The sequence below is a fragment of the Fukomys damarensis genome, unplaced genomic scaffold (genome assembly GCF_012274545.1).
Source record: "Fukomys damarensis isolate Sample0158 unplaced genomic scaffold, DMR_v1.0_HiC HiC_scaffold_16, whole genome shotgun sequence".
NCBI classification, from domain to species: domain Eukaryota; kingdom Metazoa; phylum Chordata; class Mammalia; order Rodentia; family Bathyergidae; genus Fukomys; species Fukomys damarensis.
In genome coordinates this window covers 62,816,628-62,835,800 of record NW_022900928.1, presented here as the reverse complement: position 1 = coordinate 62,835,800, position 19,173 = coordinate 62,816,628, and the positions used below count along the sequence as shown (strand labels likewise).

Sequence of the window (19,173 nt, the reverse complement as noted above, 5' to 3'; positions counted from 1 at the left end):
TTTTACCATGAATGGATGTTAGATTTTTCTAAAGGCCTTTTTCTACATCTTTTAAAATGACCATGTGATTTTTATCATTACTTCTCCCTATGTTGTGTATTACATCTATTGATTTATGTATGTTGAACTATTCTTGTATCGCTGACCATGACATATGATCTCTTTAATGATTTGTTGCGTTCTGTTTGAGTTTGGTAATGTTCCCTTTCAATTTCATGCAAGAGTTTCATGAGTTTTACAGTTAGTTCTTTCTGAAGTTCAGGTAAAATTCAGCAGTAATTCCATTGCAACCTGGGTTTTTCTTATTTGGTAAGGTCTTTATTACTGCCTCTATCTCATTGCCTGTTATTGCTCTATCCAGGGTTTTTATATTTTCTTGGATCAATTTTATAATTCATATATGTCTAGGAATGTATTTCTTCTAGAGTCTCCAATTTATTGGAGAAGTTTTTAAAATTAATTTCATTGGTACATTTAAAGTTAAAATATAATGACATTCATCATTGGAAATTTGCACCTTTACATAATCCATCTTGGTACTTATTTTTTTCCCATCCACCTGCCTCCTTTCAACCTGGAATATAAGTTTTTGAAATAGCTTCTTTTTTGTAATTAAGTTTATTGGTACATTTTAGGTATATGATGATATTCATCATTGGGAACTTCTACCTTTACATGATATATCTTGGTTCTTATTTTTCCCCCATATCCCTGTGCTTCCTTCAACCCCTCCCCCTTCACTATTTACAGAGACTTTATTTCAATTTTTTCTTTTTCTTATATTTTCCCTTTCCCTTCTTTCCTTTCCCCTACTCCTCTCACTTTCCCTTCCCCTTTAGACCTTTTTCAAAGTAGCTTTTATAATCTTCTTGATCTCAGTACTATCCATTTTGATTTTTCCTTTTTCATTTCCAATTACATTGATATGAATCTTTCCTTTCCTTTTTTGGTAAGTTTGCCTAATGCTTCAATTTTGCTTAATCTCCTGCTTCAGCCTCCCATAGTGCTAGGAGTATAAGGGTGTACCACCATGCCTGGCTCCCTGAATTTATTTTTAGAAACACTCAAATACTATAACTAACAAAACATATTGTCATATAGAATATTGTCTGTAGAAGAAGCAAGAAAATATTGTGTTGTTCATGCAACTGAAGACTGATTTTTAATTCAATTTAGATTTAAACAATTACATGTGGCTAATGCTTGTTATACTGTACAGTGCAGCTCTAGAAAAAGAGAAATTATGAACCCTCATTGTTCTGGCTATTTAAGTTAGAACATTCAATTTTTTGAGGTAAGAAATGAGGTGGAAGGTATTTTAAAGAGTGATATAGACAAATTTCAGTGCATTTGAAGAATGATGGTAAAGAAACTAGACACTATATCATGCGAAAATTAGGTCAAAGAAATTTGAAGAAGTCTTTGAGTGAAATGATTATTCACTTAGGCAATTAATGATGAAATGGTTAGAGAAATAACTAGATTTATTTTAATATTTACTGTAGGAAGAATTAGAACCAAAGAGTAGTTCAATAAATAGAATTAATTTGTAATGTAAATGACCTTGTTTCCAAGTTTCTTTATGTAGAGGACTCCAGTCCTAAATTGGATGAACTCATCTTTGCACTGATATTATAGCATTACAATTTCATTTCCTCTCATTTAAAAACATAGTCCAGCCAGGTGCAGTGGTGCACACCTGTAATCCTAGAACTCAATAGGTTAAAGCAGGAGGATCACTGTGAGTTCAAGGCCAGCTTTGGATACAGTGAGTTCAAACTAAACTTGAATGACATACTACACCACAACAGCATCCTTAAAAAAAAAGAAAGGAAAAGAAAAGAAATACAAATGTCAATCATTCTTGAAAACAATATTATGACTCTTAGTGGTCAAAATATATTAATGGAAAGGGTGATTACTATTATAATAAGAGGAAGATGCAAAAGTAAAGTTTATGAAGTAATTTGAGGTCCTCTGTAGTGATCCCATATTATACCACCATACTTTTAGGGTCAGTAAATGTCAAGATTTCAGGATCTGTACACTGACATAATAATATTAAATTGGTTTCTGTTGATGAGCTTATAGATTTTGTATTGTGATCCATGAATCCTAATGGAATCTAGAAAACAATTGGTTACCAAATTTCAAGTAATTTTTCTAAGCAAAAAGACTACTATTATAGTCCTATATAAACACATTTTCTGTCAATTTAAATCATTTAGGCTATGCATTTATGGCTATATCTTTCTTAAAATTAAATTATGGATGATGACAGTATACTATTTATATAAACATCAAGCTCAGAATGGGAGACATGTCTTCAAAATTTGAGGGCTTGGCTGTAGCTCAGTGGTAAAGTACTTGCCTAGAGTGAGGCCCTATGTTCAATTCCTGCTATCACACACAAAAAAAATTTTAAACAAAATTTGTTTTCTTTTCACAGTAGCATCATTCACAGGTGTACAAAAGGTGAAAACAACTCAAATGTCCTTCACTAGATGAAGGGATAAGCAAAATGTGTTACATGCAAAGGAATAACATTAATTCACTTTTTTAAAAAGGAAATTCTGATACAAGCTACAACATGGACAAATCTTAAAAGACATTCTGCTAAGGTAAAATAAGCCAGATACAAGATGATAGATACTTTATATAAATCCATTTATATGAGCAGGCAAATTCATAGACAGAAAATATAATAGTATTTCTGGTGCCTAGGGGTGAAGGATATAAGGGAATTATTGTTTAATAGGTACAGAGTTTCTATCTGAGATGATAAAAACATTCTGGAAATTGATCAGATGATGGCTTCACAACATTGTAAATGTACTTAATGCCACTGAATTGTATACTTATGATAGTTTCAATGGTAAATTATATATATTCTTTTATATATATATATTACATATATATATATTCTTAATTACAATTTAAATTAGCTAAGAATTTTATTTTCTCATGCCTTGAATTACATTAAACTATTTTTGCAGTATATATGAAATCATTAATTGAGAATGGGTAATGTATTTTTCCTCTAGCAAATGTAGCTTAAGAATATGCCAATCTGATTTGCGATAACATAATCAGGTGGGTGCACATTATTAGTGAGATATGCAACTGTCATGTCCCAGGCATCAATAATACCCACATTAAGATCCGCAAAGATATCCCTTAGGATAAGATTCTGGACATAGCCATGAAAGTCACTAAACATCTCTGCATTTTGATGTACCTCTCTGGTGTTTTCAGTTTTAAGTATCACCTTGGTCTCCGGGCTTCGTAAGAATAGACGTTCAATGGCCTTTTTAATATTGACAACCCTGCGGATGAAGATGCTGATGGGAAAAGGTCTGAAGTGCTGGCCAATGGTGATGACAATTGCTGTGTCTTTGTCTCCTGCCACCTGGTCAATTTCCCTTGGGATATAGTTTTCATCTTTCAGAGAGAATATTTGTTGGGTAACAAATGGATGACTATGTTTTCTCCACTGAATCAAAATGTGTCTTTCAATATCCAGAAGAATATGTGTTTTAAAAAGCCCAGTTCCATGATGATCAAAATATTTTAAGGCTGATGGAAAACAAATCAACAAATCTTTTAACAAAGGGAAAATGATATAACTTTAAAACATAAAACATCTGAAAAGTTCTAACCAACATCACCTCTTACTAGAGAATGTGCAAAGTAGAAAATTTTACTAGGAGCATTGAAATATTAATAAATTCTGATTTTTAAGAATACATGAAGAGAAAGAATAGAATAGCATTAGTATCTGTGATTGAAAAAGTAAATTTTAACTTTTTATTAAAAGCCAGGAGCCAAGTTTATCATATTAAAATTAATAACTAAACAAAGATCACAAAAGGAAAGGAAAGAATTCTAATCATTATTTTTAGAACTCCAAAAATCAACTGTAACTTCAAAATAAAAATAAAATACATACTTCTCACAAAATCTTTTAAATAGTAAATCCACTGGCGTAGTGTTGAATCTCCCATGAGGTAAACAAGTTTTCTTTGCAAACAGTCGCTTATACTTTTTGCTGTATTGAACTTGGTTTGTTTGCAAAATGTTGTTATCCAACTTCCTTTCAAAGTATAACCACTGGGGAAAGGGGTCTTCATTCCCACCTGGCATTTCTTTTCTGTATTCGCACTCTCTGGCAATAAAAATTCCCAGATAAGTCATTTTTATTACTGCAAATTATTTGTGAAATACTTTCCTCATTTTCCCTTCCTTTCTCTTTTCCTTTCATCCTTCTTTTCATCTCTGTTCCTGCGCTTTCTTCCCCAAATATTTATCTAATGAAATCATGTTAAAGGGATGCATTCAAAGTTCTCTTGGAACAGTTTTTCAGGGAGCAGGGATCAATTTTCCCTTGTGCATTCACAATGTTCCCTTGGGGTCTACCTTGGCCACTAGTCCACTCAACTGTGAGACAGCTGACCAAAGTTAGGAGAAAATATGTGGCCGTGAAATAGCAGAATTCAGTGGTCTAGTTGAATATTTCACCAATGATATTGGCCTTGCTGAATTGTAACTCTCTTCCTCAAACTATTTACCCTTGAAAGAAGCTTGAAAATGTTTATGAAATGAGTTCACACATTTATTAATATACTAGTTTTATATTAATTATTATTAATATACTTATTTTGCGTGTTCCATGATTATTCTTTGGTTAATCACAAATATCTTAAATGTTTAAATATATCTAGAACCAAACATAATATTCTCATGTGGTCTGACTAGTGCAGAAAAAAGTAAGACCATTTTATAACTCCTTGTTCTGAATGCTCCACTAATGAAATAATCTAAACTATGGTCACCAGTTCTTATTGAGTTTTCACCCAGGTAAGATTCTGAAGGCACTTGTATATTTGCCACCTAAAAACCACATTTTTGTCGTCATCTATATTGTTGAGATTTGAAGTGTAAATTTAAGACCTTACATTTATTCAATTGAATTAAAACAGACATGTAAGTGCTTCCAAAAAAATAACTATATGACACTATCTTTTAAGAACTGACTTCACTTTAATCAAAATTACTACCCAGGTAGAAGTGAAGTAATAAAGGTGTAATAAAGACTTAAGAATTGCCTCAAGAATCTAAGAACTTTCTTTGGCATAAAAGTTGGGCAGGGATGATGGCTGCCCAGGCAGAGAAGTGATATATCATTCTCATAGACTGTGAGCTTTGGATCTGTGTTCATGATTTATTTGTATTCTCCACAGGGTTTAGCACAGTTCTTTGCATACAGTAGATCTACAGTAAACATTTGCATGAAAAAGGAATAGTGAATAAATGTGTACCTATTAAATGTTACAGGAAGAAAGAAATTGGCAGTTTGGTGATTAACAGCAAAATTCAGCCTCTCTGAGATCTGAAATCCAAACTCTAGAAAACAACAACTTACTGCAGAAAAAAAAGATGCAGATCACCAGAAAAGGAAAGAAAATTAGAAGCTACAGAGAAGTTGGAAAGGTGATCCACTATGCAAAACAAGAAACAATTTAGACTCTCTGGCTCTCCAGGTTTGCAGGGAGAGGAATCTGGCTCCTTAGAAGCAAGGTAAGCACCCAGGGCTGGAATATCCCAGGAGAAATAGCAATGGAGGTCATGGCCATTGTGAACTACAAAACATCACTGGATTTTTCTCTGAGGGTACTCCTTCCCTGTAGTAAGCAACAGCCAGAAAGGGACATCAGTCTGGGCACTCACTATATAGGCAGAGAGTGCTTGATCAAGTGCCATTGCAGGGAGGGTTTGATCATTTAAATCAGAGCCTCAGAACAACTAAAAACAACTCACTTCAGGGCTCCTAGTGTTACCCTCCCACAGTGACTGGGTGCTAAACAGCCACAGGAGATAGCCACAGACAGGGATCAGGCCAGAAAGAGATCCTCCAAGAATTTTAAATTCAGGCTGGAAATGACACCAGCCCAATGCCCCACAGTGGGAAGCCAGGCCCGGTTTGAATTGCACTTAGAAGCAGCTGGGTGCAAAAGTGTCTATTAGCATTAAGTACTTGAGCCCTTGTACTGCTGCCTACATCCACCACAGATCTGAGGTCTGATTGCCCTCCTTATTCACCAGTGTTGTCAAGGACACGTCTCAGTGTGGACATTGTCACAACCTGGGGTAAAAAGAGGGGCCTTTGGAATAAGAGGAACACCTCACAAACCCCTGGCCATAAAGTTAGGTGGAAAAACTGAGACTTGCTGACTCCAAAACTGTGGATCCTAGAAAGAAACTACTCATTCAAAAATACAGAGAAAAATTGTTTTTCAGTTTTTGGACTAAGTTTCTTTCTTTTTTTCTTTTTCTTTTCTTTTTCCCTTTTATTTTTTTCTGTTCTCCACTTTTTTCTCCCTTTTTATTTTATCTTCTATATCTCATTTTTTATAATTCTTTAAGTATCTACTCCATCATAGGCTCCTTTTTAGTACTTTTCTCTCCTCCTTGTTCTCTCCTATTGTTCAATTTTTCAAATTTTTTGTCTTGCATTCTCCCATTCCCAACTCCTATATCTTTAATAATATAAACATTAAGCTTTATTAATCTTCATGCAGCTAATTCCATGCCACTACTGTTAAATTATTTCCTATCATTAATAGAGGTATAGTTACCACATTTAGTAGATGTACCCTATATGTCAATGTGTGGTTTATCTTAGGGTTTATACTGTAATTGTAGATTTCTTTTCTCAGGTTAAGGGTTGTACATTATTGGTACTTACGTCAGTATCTAGTTTGTCTTGGAAGATATTACTGTTGCTTATTTACTTGATATTGCCAGGGTCACATAGTTGTTGATATTAATAGGTTTTCCCTGTATGGCAATACCTAGATTACCTTTGTGACATTAACAATACCATGGTCCATAAACAGAAAGCTGAATGTTAGGCTAATTACACTGAACTACCACCCTCCATATTAACAGAGGTGGTTGAATGCATAACTGAGCAGCAGACTAACTAAAGAGATTACTATGATAGGAGCAAAGTATTTTCATGATAAGCAATTACATGCCTAAGCATAAAACAACAAAACCAAACAAAAAAAACAATAGAAACATGAGAAGACAAGGCAACAAAATGTGGAAAGCACAAGGTCCCAAATTCAATCCCTACTACATGCCTAAGCATAAAACAACAAAACCAAACAAAAAAAAAATAGAAACATGAGAAGACAAGGCAACAAAATGTGGAAAGCACAAGGTCCCAAATTCAATCCCTGGTACCAAAGAGAGAGAGAGAGAGAACCCCTCACATTACATCACAGTCAAAATACCAGAAGTTCAACATAGAAACAAAATCTTAAATACTATTTTTTAAAAAAGCAATAAGTCACTTGTAAAGGTAAACACATCAGAATTTCATCAGACTTCTCAACACAAACCTTGAAAGCCAGGAGAGCTTAGAGTGAACTGTTTCAAACTTAAAAGGTAACAACTTTCAATCAAGAATTATTTATCCTGCAAAACTCCCCATGAAAAATGTAATCATTATGTACTACTGTTAAAAATGCTATAAGGGGGCTGGGGATTTAGCTCAGTGGATTGGTGGCCTGCAATCGCAGGTACCAAAAAAAAAAAAAAATGCTATAAGGGATATCACTTACTCTCCTGAAATTAACTTTAATTCTAGTGTATCAGAAACATCATTTTATGAACATGACTTTCTTTTAACCTTCAAAATTCATGTGACGAAACTGAAAATACAATCCACAGACATTTCTAGTTCATAAAACTTTAAGTGAGATGATTTGGCTGAAAGAGAATTTAAAATCCACCAGAAAATTTTCTAATTCTGAATTTGTGCAGCTCATTGGAGACATTTTATATAGCATCAGCACCCAGTTATTGGCTTTTAGGGAATAAGTGGGAATACAAATAACTTGTATATTTTGAGAGAAAGCAACTAAAATTATTGGTTTTCTTGAACTAGTATATCTGACTCAGAATGAGAATTGGCTTAAAGAGAGATGAAAATAATTTTCAAGAATAAAATTCCTTCTTTAACATCTAAGGTGGTTGATACACAAATCATGCATCCTAGGAAGTGAGAAATCAAAGTGGCCAATGTAGAACAAACATTCCTTTAAATTAATAAATTGTAAATACACAGGTAAAAGCAGACTAGACTCACTGTTACATGGTAAAACTTTGATGGAGGCAAAGTTCTTCAACATTTCAATCCCTGTGTTGGACCTTCAAGAAATGGGAAAATAAGTTAGTCTAACATTTGTCCAGATGTTAGAGTAAGAATGTTTCACTGGTTTAGATTGGTTGAACCACTCTTAACACTCCAAAAATGCTTTTTTCCCCATTATTTTGATCTATTTTTTTAAATTTTCTATTAGTGCATATTAATTACACAGAATAAAGGGTTTCATTGTAGCATTTTCAAACATGCAATAATATATTTTGAGCAAATCCATTTAAGATATTCTAGGGAAATAAATTGGTCAGAATGTTGGAAAACTATCCCTAGCTGATGGTAGAGAATCTAGGGGTTTAGCGACCCATAATAATTTGAACCCTATCAACTCTCTGGCACCTGTACTAGTGGAGATTTTAGCCCCTTTTTATCCGTTTATTCTGAGACAGGGTCTCACCAAATCATTAAATTACCCAGAATTGGCTTGAATTTATGATCTTGCCTCAACCTGCCAGCGTGCTGGGATTATACCCATGCAGTTCTACACATAGCTTATTAACTTTTGCTAGGCCAGTGCTCCTCAAATCCAAGTAAGTTACCCAGAATTGGCTTGAACTTATGATCTTGCCTCAACCTGCCAGCGTGCTGGGATTATACCCATGCAGCTCTACACATAGCTTATTAACTTTTGCTAGGCCAGTGCTCCTCAAATCCAAGTATCCATCAGAATTACCTGGAATATTTGGTATGAATTAGATTGCTGAGCCTTTAGCCCAGAATTTCTGATTCAGTAGTTCAGAGATGAAACTTAAGAATTTGGATTTCTAATAAACTCTCAGGCAAAGTGGAAGCTACTGGCCCAGGGACCTGACTGAGAATTCTGTCCTAGATTATTGTTACCTTCCTGCTCTTTTGGTTTAATCCAACCTCTCTGCTGCCTGCTTTATTCTACCATACAAATTTTTCCCTCAAGTTTTCATCACCAGCCTACATCACCTATAGGACAAAAGCCAACCTGGTCACAACTTCCTATGAGTGTCTAACTCTCCAGCTTCAGCTTCATCCCTTCTCCACCTTCACAAGTCCCCAGGAGTCTATTTTCCATAGCCTACTACCTGCTTGAGAGTAGAATCAGGCCATTCTTATTCACTATAGTATTCCAAGTGCCCAGCACAGTAAACATTGCCTCACTATATCAGTGCTAAGCATTAAACCTGGCCAAGTCAAATTTATTCTATCAGTATGTAATTTATCTTGGGGAAGGTAGGACTTCCAGAGCCACAATCTTAGAAAGCTCTAGGATAAATAAAATGAATGTTTTCCAAGATTGAGAAGGATGGCCTAAATCCTTGGAAAGGAGTTTTTAGATCATCAGAATAAGACACATTTCATTTCATTGAGGGCTTCTTAGGGCTGGAAAACTGAGAGGCCAGGGTAGCTGGAAAGTGATGTTTACCTAGAATGTTGGGGATCTTGTGAGACTGTTCTGTGGTTCACTGACTTGAGAAAAGGTACACTGTGACTTCAGTTATGGTTCTGCAGCTCACTAGATCAATAGCTTGACATTGGCCAACCTATTTAATATGTATGTGCTTCATCTCTATGGTGGGAATAATAACAGTCAATCCAGAGTATTTTCCTGGGGATTAAAGGTGTAACAGAAAGGAGGCATGAACCATGTAGTAGGTATTCAACAATGGTCAAATTATTATTACTGAGATTCCCATTAGATTCCCATCTTTGGCCCAAAGATTCCCATCTTTGGTCCAAGATTAAAATCTGTTTTAGTAGGAATTTGAACCTGATCGAAGCATTTATTCTCCTTCGTCTATCCCAGGTAAGGTTGGGAATGGTAAAAGAGACGAAGATCTTATAAATTTTGTTGACAAATTTATGGTATATTAAAGTAGGATTAAAATATGTATTGATGGCTGGGGATTTAGCTCAGTGGTTCCACTGCCTACCTCACAGAGGCAAGGTCTGAGTTCAATCCCCGGTACCAAAAAAATTAGATAGATAGATAGATGATAGATAGATAGATAATATGAAGGCATTCATTTAACAATGTTTGTCTTTCTAATTGTGTACATGGTACATTACATTTAGAAAAAGGTCTATAATGTTAGACTCTACATATCAATCTTTAACAAAAATACTAAGGCATTTGTCACCAAGCCGCTAATGTGGCCTTAACAGGCCCCTAATATGCCCCTTTTGCATTCCCAAGTTTCTTGCCCTGTCAAAGGGCATTGTAAATATGCCCAGATCAGACTGTCCCAACAAGTATTATCAGAGCAACACTAGGTACTCGACAGAGCCCAATAAGAAAATGTATTACTAAGTTACAAATGAAAGTGAAACAGGCTTAGTTCTGGGTCATGGACAGGAAAGATGTCCTAGAACAGGCTCTGATCTAAGAAGGGGCCATAGAGCTTAGCAACTCTTGATCGTTCTTGGTTGCTTAATCACCTGTGAGCCAACTCCTTGCATAAGCACTAAATCACATGAGTATCTATCTCCATGCAATGGGGAAAAAAATTTTACAGTTTGAATAAAGTAAGGGATCTGAGAAGGAAATGTGTCTATTTGGGAAGTAAAACACATTAATGCCATAAGTACAGCCCCTTTGAGAAATATGATTAGGATTTTAAATATATGAAGATCTGCCACACCAGCAACTTTGGATTTCCTAACACATTTGGGAGACTGTGCCAAACACTTCCTCCTAGCCAGGCCTCAGTGAAGACCAACTCTAGAGGGATGGCAATGTGGTCAACAGAAAGTAAGAAATTGGCACAAATGTCCTCCACCTGAGAGCTGAGACACAATTCTGAACTCTTTAAAATCGAAATGCTTTTCTATGTCTCCATGATCATTTTTCCTGTGTTTATTAATAAAAATTTTATTTGAAAAAGCTCAGTATCTTTTGGCCAAGCCATAGGATAAGGGATATTTACATATTTTGATGATAAAATCAAAAAGTGAAGTTAAGGCAAGAGTAGAAGGGAAATTCTATAGAGATGTAGGATCATGTGTGCCCTCTTCCCTCTCATTGTAATGTTTGAATTGAATTTGAACTTGAATTTACAGGATACTATTCTATCCAATTTGCTCTTCTGAATGTATGCCAGAAAACTAAGGCATGTGTATAGCATCATTTCCCAATCTGTGGAACCAAAGTCTCTTAAATGACCCATAAAGTAAGCATTCTCCAGTCAAAGAAGATCAAAAAATATTTTTTCCCTGTTTGAAAGTATTAAAGTTTCTGAGACATCCTGCTGCAAAGAATCTGATTTAATCACTATCTCATTTTGCATGCCATTTACTCGTTCATTCAGCAGTTATTGAGAACCTTCTTGGTGTCACGTGATGGGCCTGTGAGACATGTTGTTGGCCCTCAAAGCTTCCTGATACCCACAGATGCCCGCTGAAGCCCTGCCTCCCCCACTCATGGTTCTTAAAAAGCACATTTGCATTTCAGAAACATGAGTTTAGATGCAGTGTAGAGAATAGCTTGAAAGAAAACAGCTGCGGAGATTGTCACATAGTTTGAGGTGTGATGATAGCTTATTCAAAGATAGAGGTAACTGGGATCGATAGACTGTAGCTGGCAATGTATGAATTTCATGATTCATGGAATTAAAGGGTAAAGTAAACTGAATAATGACACTATTCACTTCTCTGGCATAGCCCCTAATAATACTGGTAGTATTAGTATTCCATGTAGTACATTATACTAAATGCAGATTTATAAAAATTACTGAATTTTGTGGCCTGGGATATAGTTCAGTGGTACCACACCTGCCTGGCAAGCACAAGGTCCAGAGTTTGATCCCCAGTACTGCAAAAATAAATAAATAAATAAATAATTAATTAAATTTTTTAAATAAAAATTACTGAATTTGGAGTATTACAAACAATGTCGAAAAGCAAAATGTACATACTATGTACAGAACTTCATTGGTTATATTCCTTTTCACAAAGGCCCTCGTGGGTCTTGTGAGCATAATACTAGATGAGCTGACTGGTAATTTTAATTCAGTCAACATTAGTTGACATAAGACAGCTTGATTAGAGTTTAGTATGATTCAAAGTCTACCTTCCTGTTGTTCTTACTGTATTTGAAGGCAGGTTTACCTTTGGAGAAGTCTCCATTCTTCCTTGCTAAGATAGGAAATGCCTCTGTTTCTCGTGCTCATGTGGGTCAGAGCCTCACAGGGAATGTGTGGAGGCTTCACACAGTAGAAGGCTTCTTGGTCTCGAGCATCCAGGTATTGGCACAGCTTAGCACTTGAGTTGAGCGTCAGGCCACATTCAGAGAGGACTTGGGAAGTGCCATTTAAAAACCGGCCCATGAAGATCACCCTGTCATAGCCTTGGTTCCTTGCCCTCCAGAGAGCTGATGCCCCTTCACTGGGGTGCATGAGCAGGACAGACAGGGAGACCTGGCCCTCCCAGAACAGAATGAAGCTGACAAGGTAGGTGCCATTGTTGAAGTCTGTCACCTTTCCTGATGCACCAGCCTTCAGGGATGGGGAGGACATCCTGGCTCTCAGGAAGTCCCCACCATATTCCTTCCTGTGTCCCAGGTGATCCCTCACCTCCAGAAAGACATCCAGCTGGTCCCCACTGCAGTATGTGTCTTGAGGGTTGAGGATGGTGGCCACGCTGTGTGCAGCACTACTGGTGGCATTCAAATGGGTAAAGGGTCTGGCTGGGATCAGCTGATCCATTTTCTCCAGGATCTCCCTGATTGTCAGTTCAATTTCTGTTGGTGAAACTGTTGAGTTCTGAAACGTTTCAGAGTGTGGAAATTTTTCGAAGAGGCTCCATGATTTCAGGGTGATGGAGTTTCTCAAGTGGAACATGAACTGAAATATTGAAAGGAAAAGGATACATTTATTGTATATAATATATATATGTATATATATTCACAGCAGATAATAGCTTGTTTTTCAATATAAATTAATATGGTTCACTTTATATATGTAAGCTTGAAGTTATTGGAAATAAATTGTAACTAGGTTTCACTTATGGATCTATAGAAATTAATTTCTATATAGTGTAACTTCTTTACTGTCAGAAGATGATTTCTTTGGATTGTCATTGACTAAAACAATTTACTAGATATAATAAACATGTGATTATTTTCTTACTGAATTTTTAAATTATCCCCTTTTTAATAAAGATTGTATACCCATATTAAACAACATGGGAAACTGAGTAGTGTCTCTCTGGATGCTGTAGCAATATATAATGGTTATAAATAATGTTTCTTACCTAGAGTATAAAGAAAGATTTGCTCAAATAAAATGCTTATTCACCTGACAATAAGTTCTATCATATACGATAGATGGAGTAACTGAGGAGTAACTAATAGATGCACAATGGAGTAACTGGAGGAGTACTTTCATCAATCTAAAATCTGTTCATGTCCTATCACAGTCATATCATAGAAGCACATTTAACCAATGGACCTCCCAGAACCCAGGGAGTGCAGGCCTGTGCCATTACACCAGATGTCTTGTTTGTTTTGGTTTTGCTTCATTTTCTGATAGCCAACTGCTATTTAATATTTGTACAGAAAAGCTTGAAGTCCAAATATATTATTTCCTGCATCATAACAATTGTCAAAAATTTTTCTGGAACAGCTGGAAATAGTGATGAACACTTGTAATCCCAGCACTCAGGAGGCTGAGGCAGGAGGATCGACACAAATTCAAGGTCAGACTGGGCTATATAATAAGTTCAAGGCCAGCTTATACTACATAGTGGGACCTTGTCTCAAAAAAGAAAATTGAAACAAAAAAAGGTTTTTCTGCAGTAAGATATTTAATTATGTCAAAATAATTTTGTAATATAATACATATCATATTCTAATAATTAGGTAGCTATATCAATGAAAGATTCACAGAAATTCACCTTTTGATTGATGACATTAATAGCTGCCTGCTTACCAGGAGAAAGGAATATTCATTGGATATCTCAGTTGACTAAATCTCCTTTACAAAATTCATCAATTGAAATATTTTTTATAAAATTATACAACATTGTCAATGAAAGTATTTTCAAATTTCACAAGTGAAAGTGGGAGCTGATTATTTATTAATTATATTTATTCTCATTTCAGTGTTTCTACTTTATTTTCCTTCAAATACTTGTATATTTCTTTTTCTGAAATGCCTCTTTCTTTTGTCTGATTTTTTATCTAGCCTTTGATAGTTTCATTTCCCAGTTGATATTAGATTTTCATATAATAGTCATCTTAACATTTAATCTCTCAGTTTAGCGTAAAAATATTTTTACCATTTCATTACTTGACATTTTAAAAGAACTTAAACTGGGTGTGGTTATACAAGCCTATAATTCCAGCCCTCTGGGAAGCAAAGGAATCCAGCTACAAAATTTAAAAATAAGAGGGGAGGAAAAAGGAAAGAAGGAAAGAGGAAGGAAGGAAGGGGGAAGAGCTGGGGACGTAGCTCAGTATAAAAGCTCTGAGTTCAATTACAGCTCTACAAAAATTAATTAATTAACTAATTAATTAACTGGAACCATTTATAGTTGAAGCATTGAAAAATAATTTTGTGATTTACTTTTATTGCTTCTCATCTTAGAATATTCTCTACTTTCATTTTCTAAATGTTCTTTACATAAGAGTTATCACCAATAAATTAAAAAAGAAAAACACACAAGTGCATTTGCAGCTAATAAAACTATACTCTTAGTCCAATTTCAAGAGAGAAATAGCATGTAAATTTATCTCACCAAAAGTGTGTAATCTAACAGATATACAAGCTCCATGAGTACATAAGAGTTTGTAACTATTTGCCAGGAACAGTAAGAATCTTCTCAGAGAGAGGAGAATAGGGAGTTACTGCTTAATGGTAGCAGAATTTCTGTTTGTGGTGATAAAGGTTTTTCTTTTAATAATTCATTTGTTCTTTAATTGGCAAAATTATATATAGTTATGGTATATAATGTGATGTTTTGACATATATATACATTGTGACATAATTAAATCAAGTTAATATATCTCTCACCTCACCTAGCAATCATTTGAGGGTGCATTTAAAATCTACTCCCTTACCAATTTTTAAGTATGTAGTACATTATTATTAATTAATGGTAGACACCATGCTGTATAATAGACCTCCAGAGCTTATTCACCCTGTCTAACTGAAACTTTGTACACTGTGACCAACATCCTCCCATCCTTCTCAATAACCCACCTCTACCCCCCGGTAATAACCATCCTACTTTTTGCTTCTGCATTCAGCTTTTTTAGATTCCATATGCTGTATAAGCGATATCATGTAGCACAGTGCTTGCTTTGATGATCTGGCTTATTTCACTTGGCAGGTACTCCAGTTTCATTCATGTTGTTACAAATGACAGGATTTCATTTTCTTAAGGGTAACTAGTATTAAAATTTGTGTGCAACACATTTTCTTTGTCCATTCATTCCTTCATGATTACTGTGAATAATGCTGTAAAAACAGTTTCTCACACCAGAGTGTACTATTTATTTCACTTAAGATTATGCCCTTGGGCCAGGGATTTGGCGCAGTGGTTCCACCAACTGCCTTGCAAGCACTAGAGCTTGAGTTTGATCCTCTATACCAAAAAAAAAAAAAAGAGTATGCCCTCAATGTGCATCCATTTAGCTATAAATGTCTCCAGTTTCTCGATCTTTATGGCTGAGTAGTACTACATATTATATTTTAAAAACCACATCTTCTTTATCCAGACACCAGTTGATGGGCAAATGGACTGTTTCCAAGTTTTAGCTATTACAAACTGTGCCTCTATAAAATGGGTGTGAATATGTCACTGTGATATGATTCTTTTACTATTCAACTATCTATGCAACTCTGTGGACATGGATATCTTTCCATTCATTTATTAATATTTATTTTATTAATGTTTTAAAAGTTTTATTTTCTGATAGACTATTGTATTTCTTATGTTTTGAGTTTCTCATATATTTTAATTATTAACTCCATATTCAAATATTTCTCCCTTTCCAAAGGTTGTCTCTTCATTATGTTGATTATTTTCTTGGCTGTACAGAAGTTTTTTGATGAAATCCCATTTGTCTTATTTTGCTTCAACATCTTATCTTTTTGGGATCAAAAGCCAAAAATCTTTGCCAAAATTTCTTTGTTAAGACACTTTTTCTTGTTAATAAAATGTATTTTCTTCTAGTATTTCACTATTTTAGACTACATTTAAGTCTTTAATCCACTTTGAGTTTATTTTTTTACATGGTGTGAGATAAGGGTCCACTTACCTTTCTGTATGTGGATTACCACTTTTTCCAACATCATTTATTAAAAAGACTATCCTTTCCTCATTTATGTACTTGGCATCTTCATAAAGATCAATTGACCATATGTGTATGGATTTATCCTGTCAGGGCTTTCTGTTCTGTTCCATTGGTCCTTCACTGTTTTTGTGCCAGTACCATACTATTTTGATTACTATAATTTGTAGCAAATTTGGGATTAGACACTGTAGTGCTTCCAGTTTTGTTATGTTTGGTTATTCAGGGTTTTATGGTTTCATACATAGTTTAGAATCTATTTTTACTTTTATGAAATGTCATTAGAATTTTGATAGGGATTACATTGTATCTGTAGTTCATTTGGGGTAATGTGGACACTTGAATTATATTAGTTTTTATGAACAATGGATATCTTTCCATTTATTTATGTCTTCAATTTCTTTCATTAATGTTCTACCATTTTCAGTGTATATGTCTTTAATTCCTAAGAAATTTATTTGTTCTGATGCTAATGTACACTAGATTATTTTTTGGTTCCTTTATTGGATAGTTTGTTATTAATGTATAGAAGTGTTTCTAATTTGTGTGTTGACTTTATATCCCTTAACATTACCAAATTATTTATTGGTTCAAATAGGTGCTTTTGTGAAGTCTTTGCAGTTTTCTGCGTATAAGGTCAGGCCATCTTCAAACAATTTAGTATCTTTCTTTCCAATGCAGATTTTTTTTATTGTTTGCTTGTTTTTGTATAATTGCTCTGGCTAAGACCTGCAGTACTATGGTGAATAGATATGGTGTGGGTAACTGTGAGTTATTTGTAATCTTAGAATAAAAGCTTTCAACTTTCACTCCTAATTATGAGGTTAACTGTGGGCTAGTCATACACATATGTCCTTATTATGTTGGGGTACATTCTTCCTATACCCAATTTATTGAGAGTTATTGTTATGGAAGGATGCTGAATTTTGTCAACATTTTGTGTGTCTGTGCATATGATTACATGGGTTTTGTCATTCATCCTATTGGTGTGGTGTATATATTGACTGAGTGACTGGTTTATTAGTGTGTATTGAACTATTCCTGGAATAAATCATATTGGATCATGATCAATGATCCTTTTAATGTGATGGTGAATTTAGTTAGCCAGTATTTTATTGAGAATTCTTACATCTATGTTCATTGGGGATATTGGCCTATAATTTTCTATTTTTCTAGTGTACTTGTCAGGCTTTGCAATCAGTGTAATACTGGCTTTGTAAAATGAGTTTGGACGTATTTATTCCTCTCAACTTTTTTGAAAGAATTAGAAAAGCTCGTATTAATTTTTTAAATGTTTGGTATAATTTAGCTGTTAACCTTCAGGTCCTGAGTTTTTTTTTTTAATTATTTTTCTGATACTGGGAAGTAAACCCAGTCCCTTTCCACTGAGTTCATTTACAGTCCTTTTAAAATTTTTTATTTTGAAATGGACACAAGTTGCAAAGTGGCCCAGGCTAGTCTCAAACTTGTGATCCTTTTGTCCTCAGTCTCCCAGAGTACTGGAATTACAGGCATATGCTCATGGGCTTTTCTTGATAAAAGAGGTTTTTTTAAATTATTGCTGTGACCAGATTCTATATTTCTGCGTGATTCAGACTTGTTAAGTTGTATATTTCTAGGAATTTGCTTATATCTTCTATATCCAACTTTTGGCTTATAATTTTTCATGCTGGCCTTTTACGATCTTTTGTATTTCTGTGGTGTCAGTCATGGTATCACCTTTTTAAATTTCTGATTTTATATATTTGAGTCTTGGTTCTCTCTTAGTCTAGATAACTATTTGCATTTTTAATAAAACTAGCTGCTAGCTTATTATTCTTTACTATTATTTTTCTAATTTATAGAAATGAGTGAAACAGAGATGAGAAAAGCAATTTCAAAAAATCCTAAGAGCTAAATGTAATCAGAATCCTCAAAAGACAGAAACAGAAGAGGAAAAGCTAGAGAGATGGCAGCATGAGAAGGAATCAGCCCAATGTTGCTAGCTTTCAAGATGGAAGATCCAAGAAAAACAGACTGTCTAGAAACTGGAAAGGGCCAGGAAATAAGGTTTGTTTTTTGTTTTGTTTTGTTTTTTTTCTCCTCTAGAGCTTCCTCCAGAAGACATTGCATTCTGTCAACCACTTAATATCAGCCCAGGAAGATCTGTTTTGGAATTTTGACCTCCCGACATGTAAGATAACAAATTTATATTGTTAAAGCCACCAAAGCTGAGGAAATCTGCTGCAGGATCTATAGAAAACAAATGTAACAGTGGTTTGATAGTCTTCAATAACTTCAATATATGTGTTATCTCAGGATTGGTGACTATTGTCTACTTTTTTCTCAGTTCATGATTTTCCTAGTTCTTCATAAACTGTATAATTTTAGATCATATTCTAGATATTTCAAATAGTATGATTTGAGAGCCTGTGTCTTGTTTAAATGCTAAGGATAAGATTTTTTTTAACAAAGCATTTCATCTAGCTGGGGTAATGCCACAAGTTTAAATCTATCTTCTGTGGACTCTAGCTACATGTCTGTTCAGTCCTCACAGTCTTTACTGTGCTATTTAGAACTTGCCCATTTTACTCAGTCTCTATGTATATGACTATAGTGGCCAATGTGGAACTTGGGCAGTGGCCCTTCCTGTAGTTCAAGTCCCAAAGCCATTGACACACTGTTTAGGTAAGATCAGCATATG

General features: G+C 34.7%; 1 protein-coding gene across 8 annotated transcripts in view; it reads right to left on the bottom strand.

The window, feature by feature from the left end:
- Nucleotides 1–2,971: 2,971 nt before the first annotated feature.
- The window catches only part of LOC104865731 (NXPE family member 2), a 63,114-nt gene continuing 46,912 nt past the window's right edge, over nucleotides 2,972–19,173 (bottom strand). For all 8 annotated transcript variants that reach the window (XM_010629411.3, XM_010629410.3, XM_010629413.3 and 5 more), the window contains 4 exons: nucleotides 12,305–13,038; nucleotides 8,156–8,217; nucleotides 3,950–4,165; nucleotides 2,972–3,576 (listed from right to left, as the gene is read on the bottom strand). In XM_010629411.3, coding sequence (XP_010627713.1) covers nucleotides 3,041–3,576; nucleotides 3,950–4,165; nucleotides 8,156–8,217; nucleotides 12,305–13,038 — 1,548 coding nt within the window. In that variant the 3' untranslated portion in view covers nucleotides 2,972–3,040. The remainder of the gene's footprint in view (nucleotides 3,577–3,949; nucleotides 4,166–8,155; nucleotides 8,218–12,304; nucleotides 13,039–19,173) is intronic.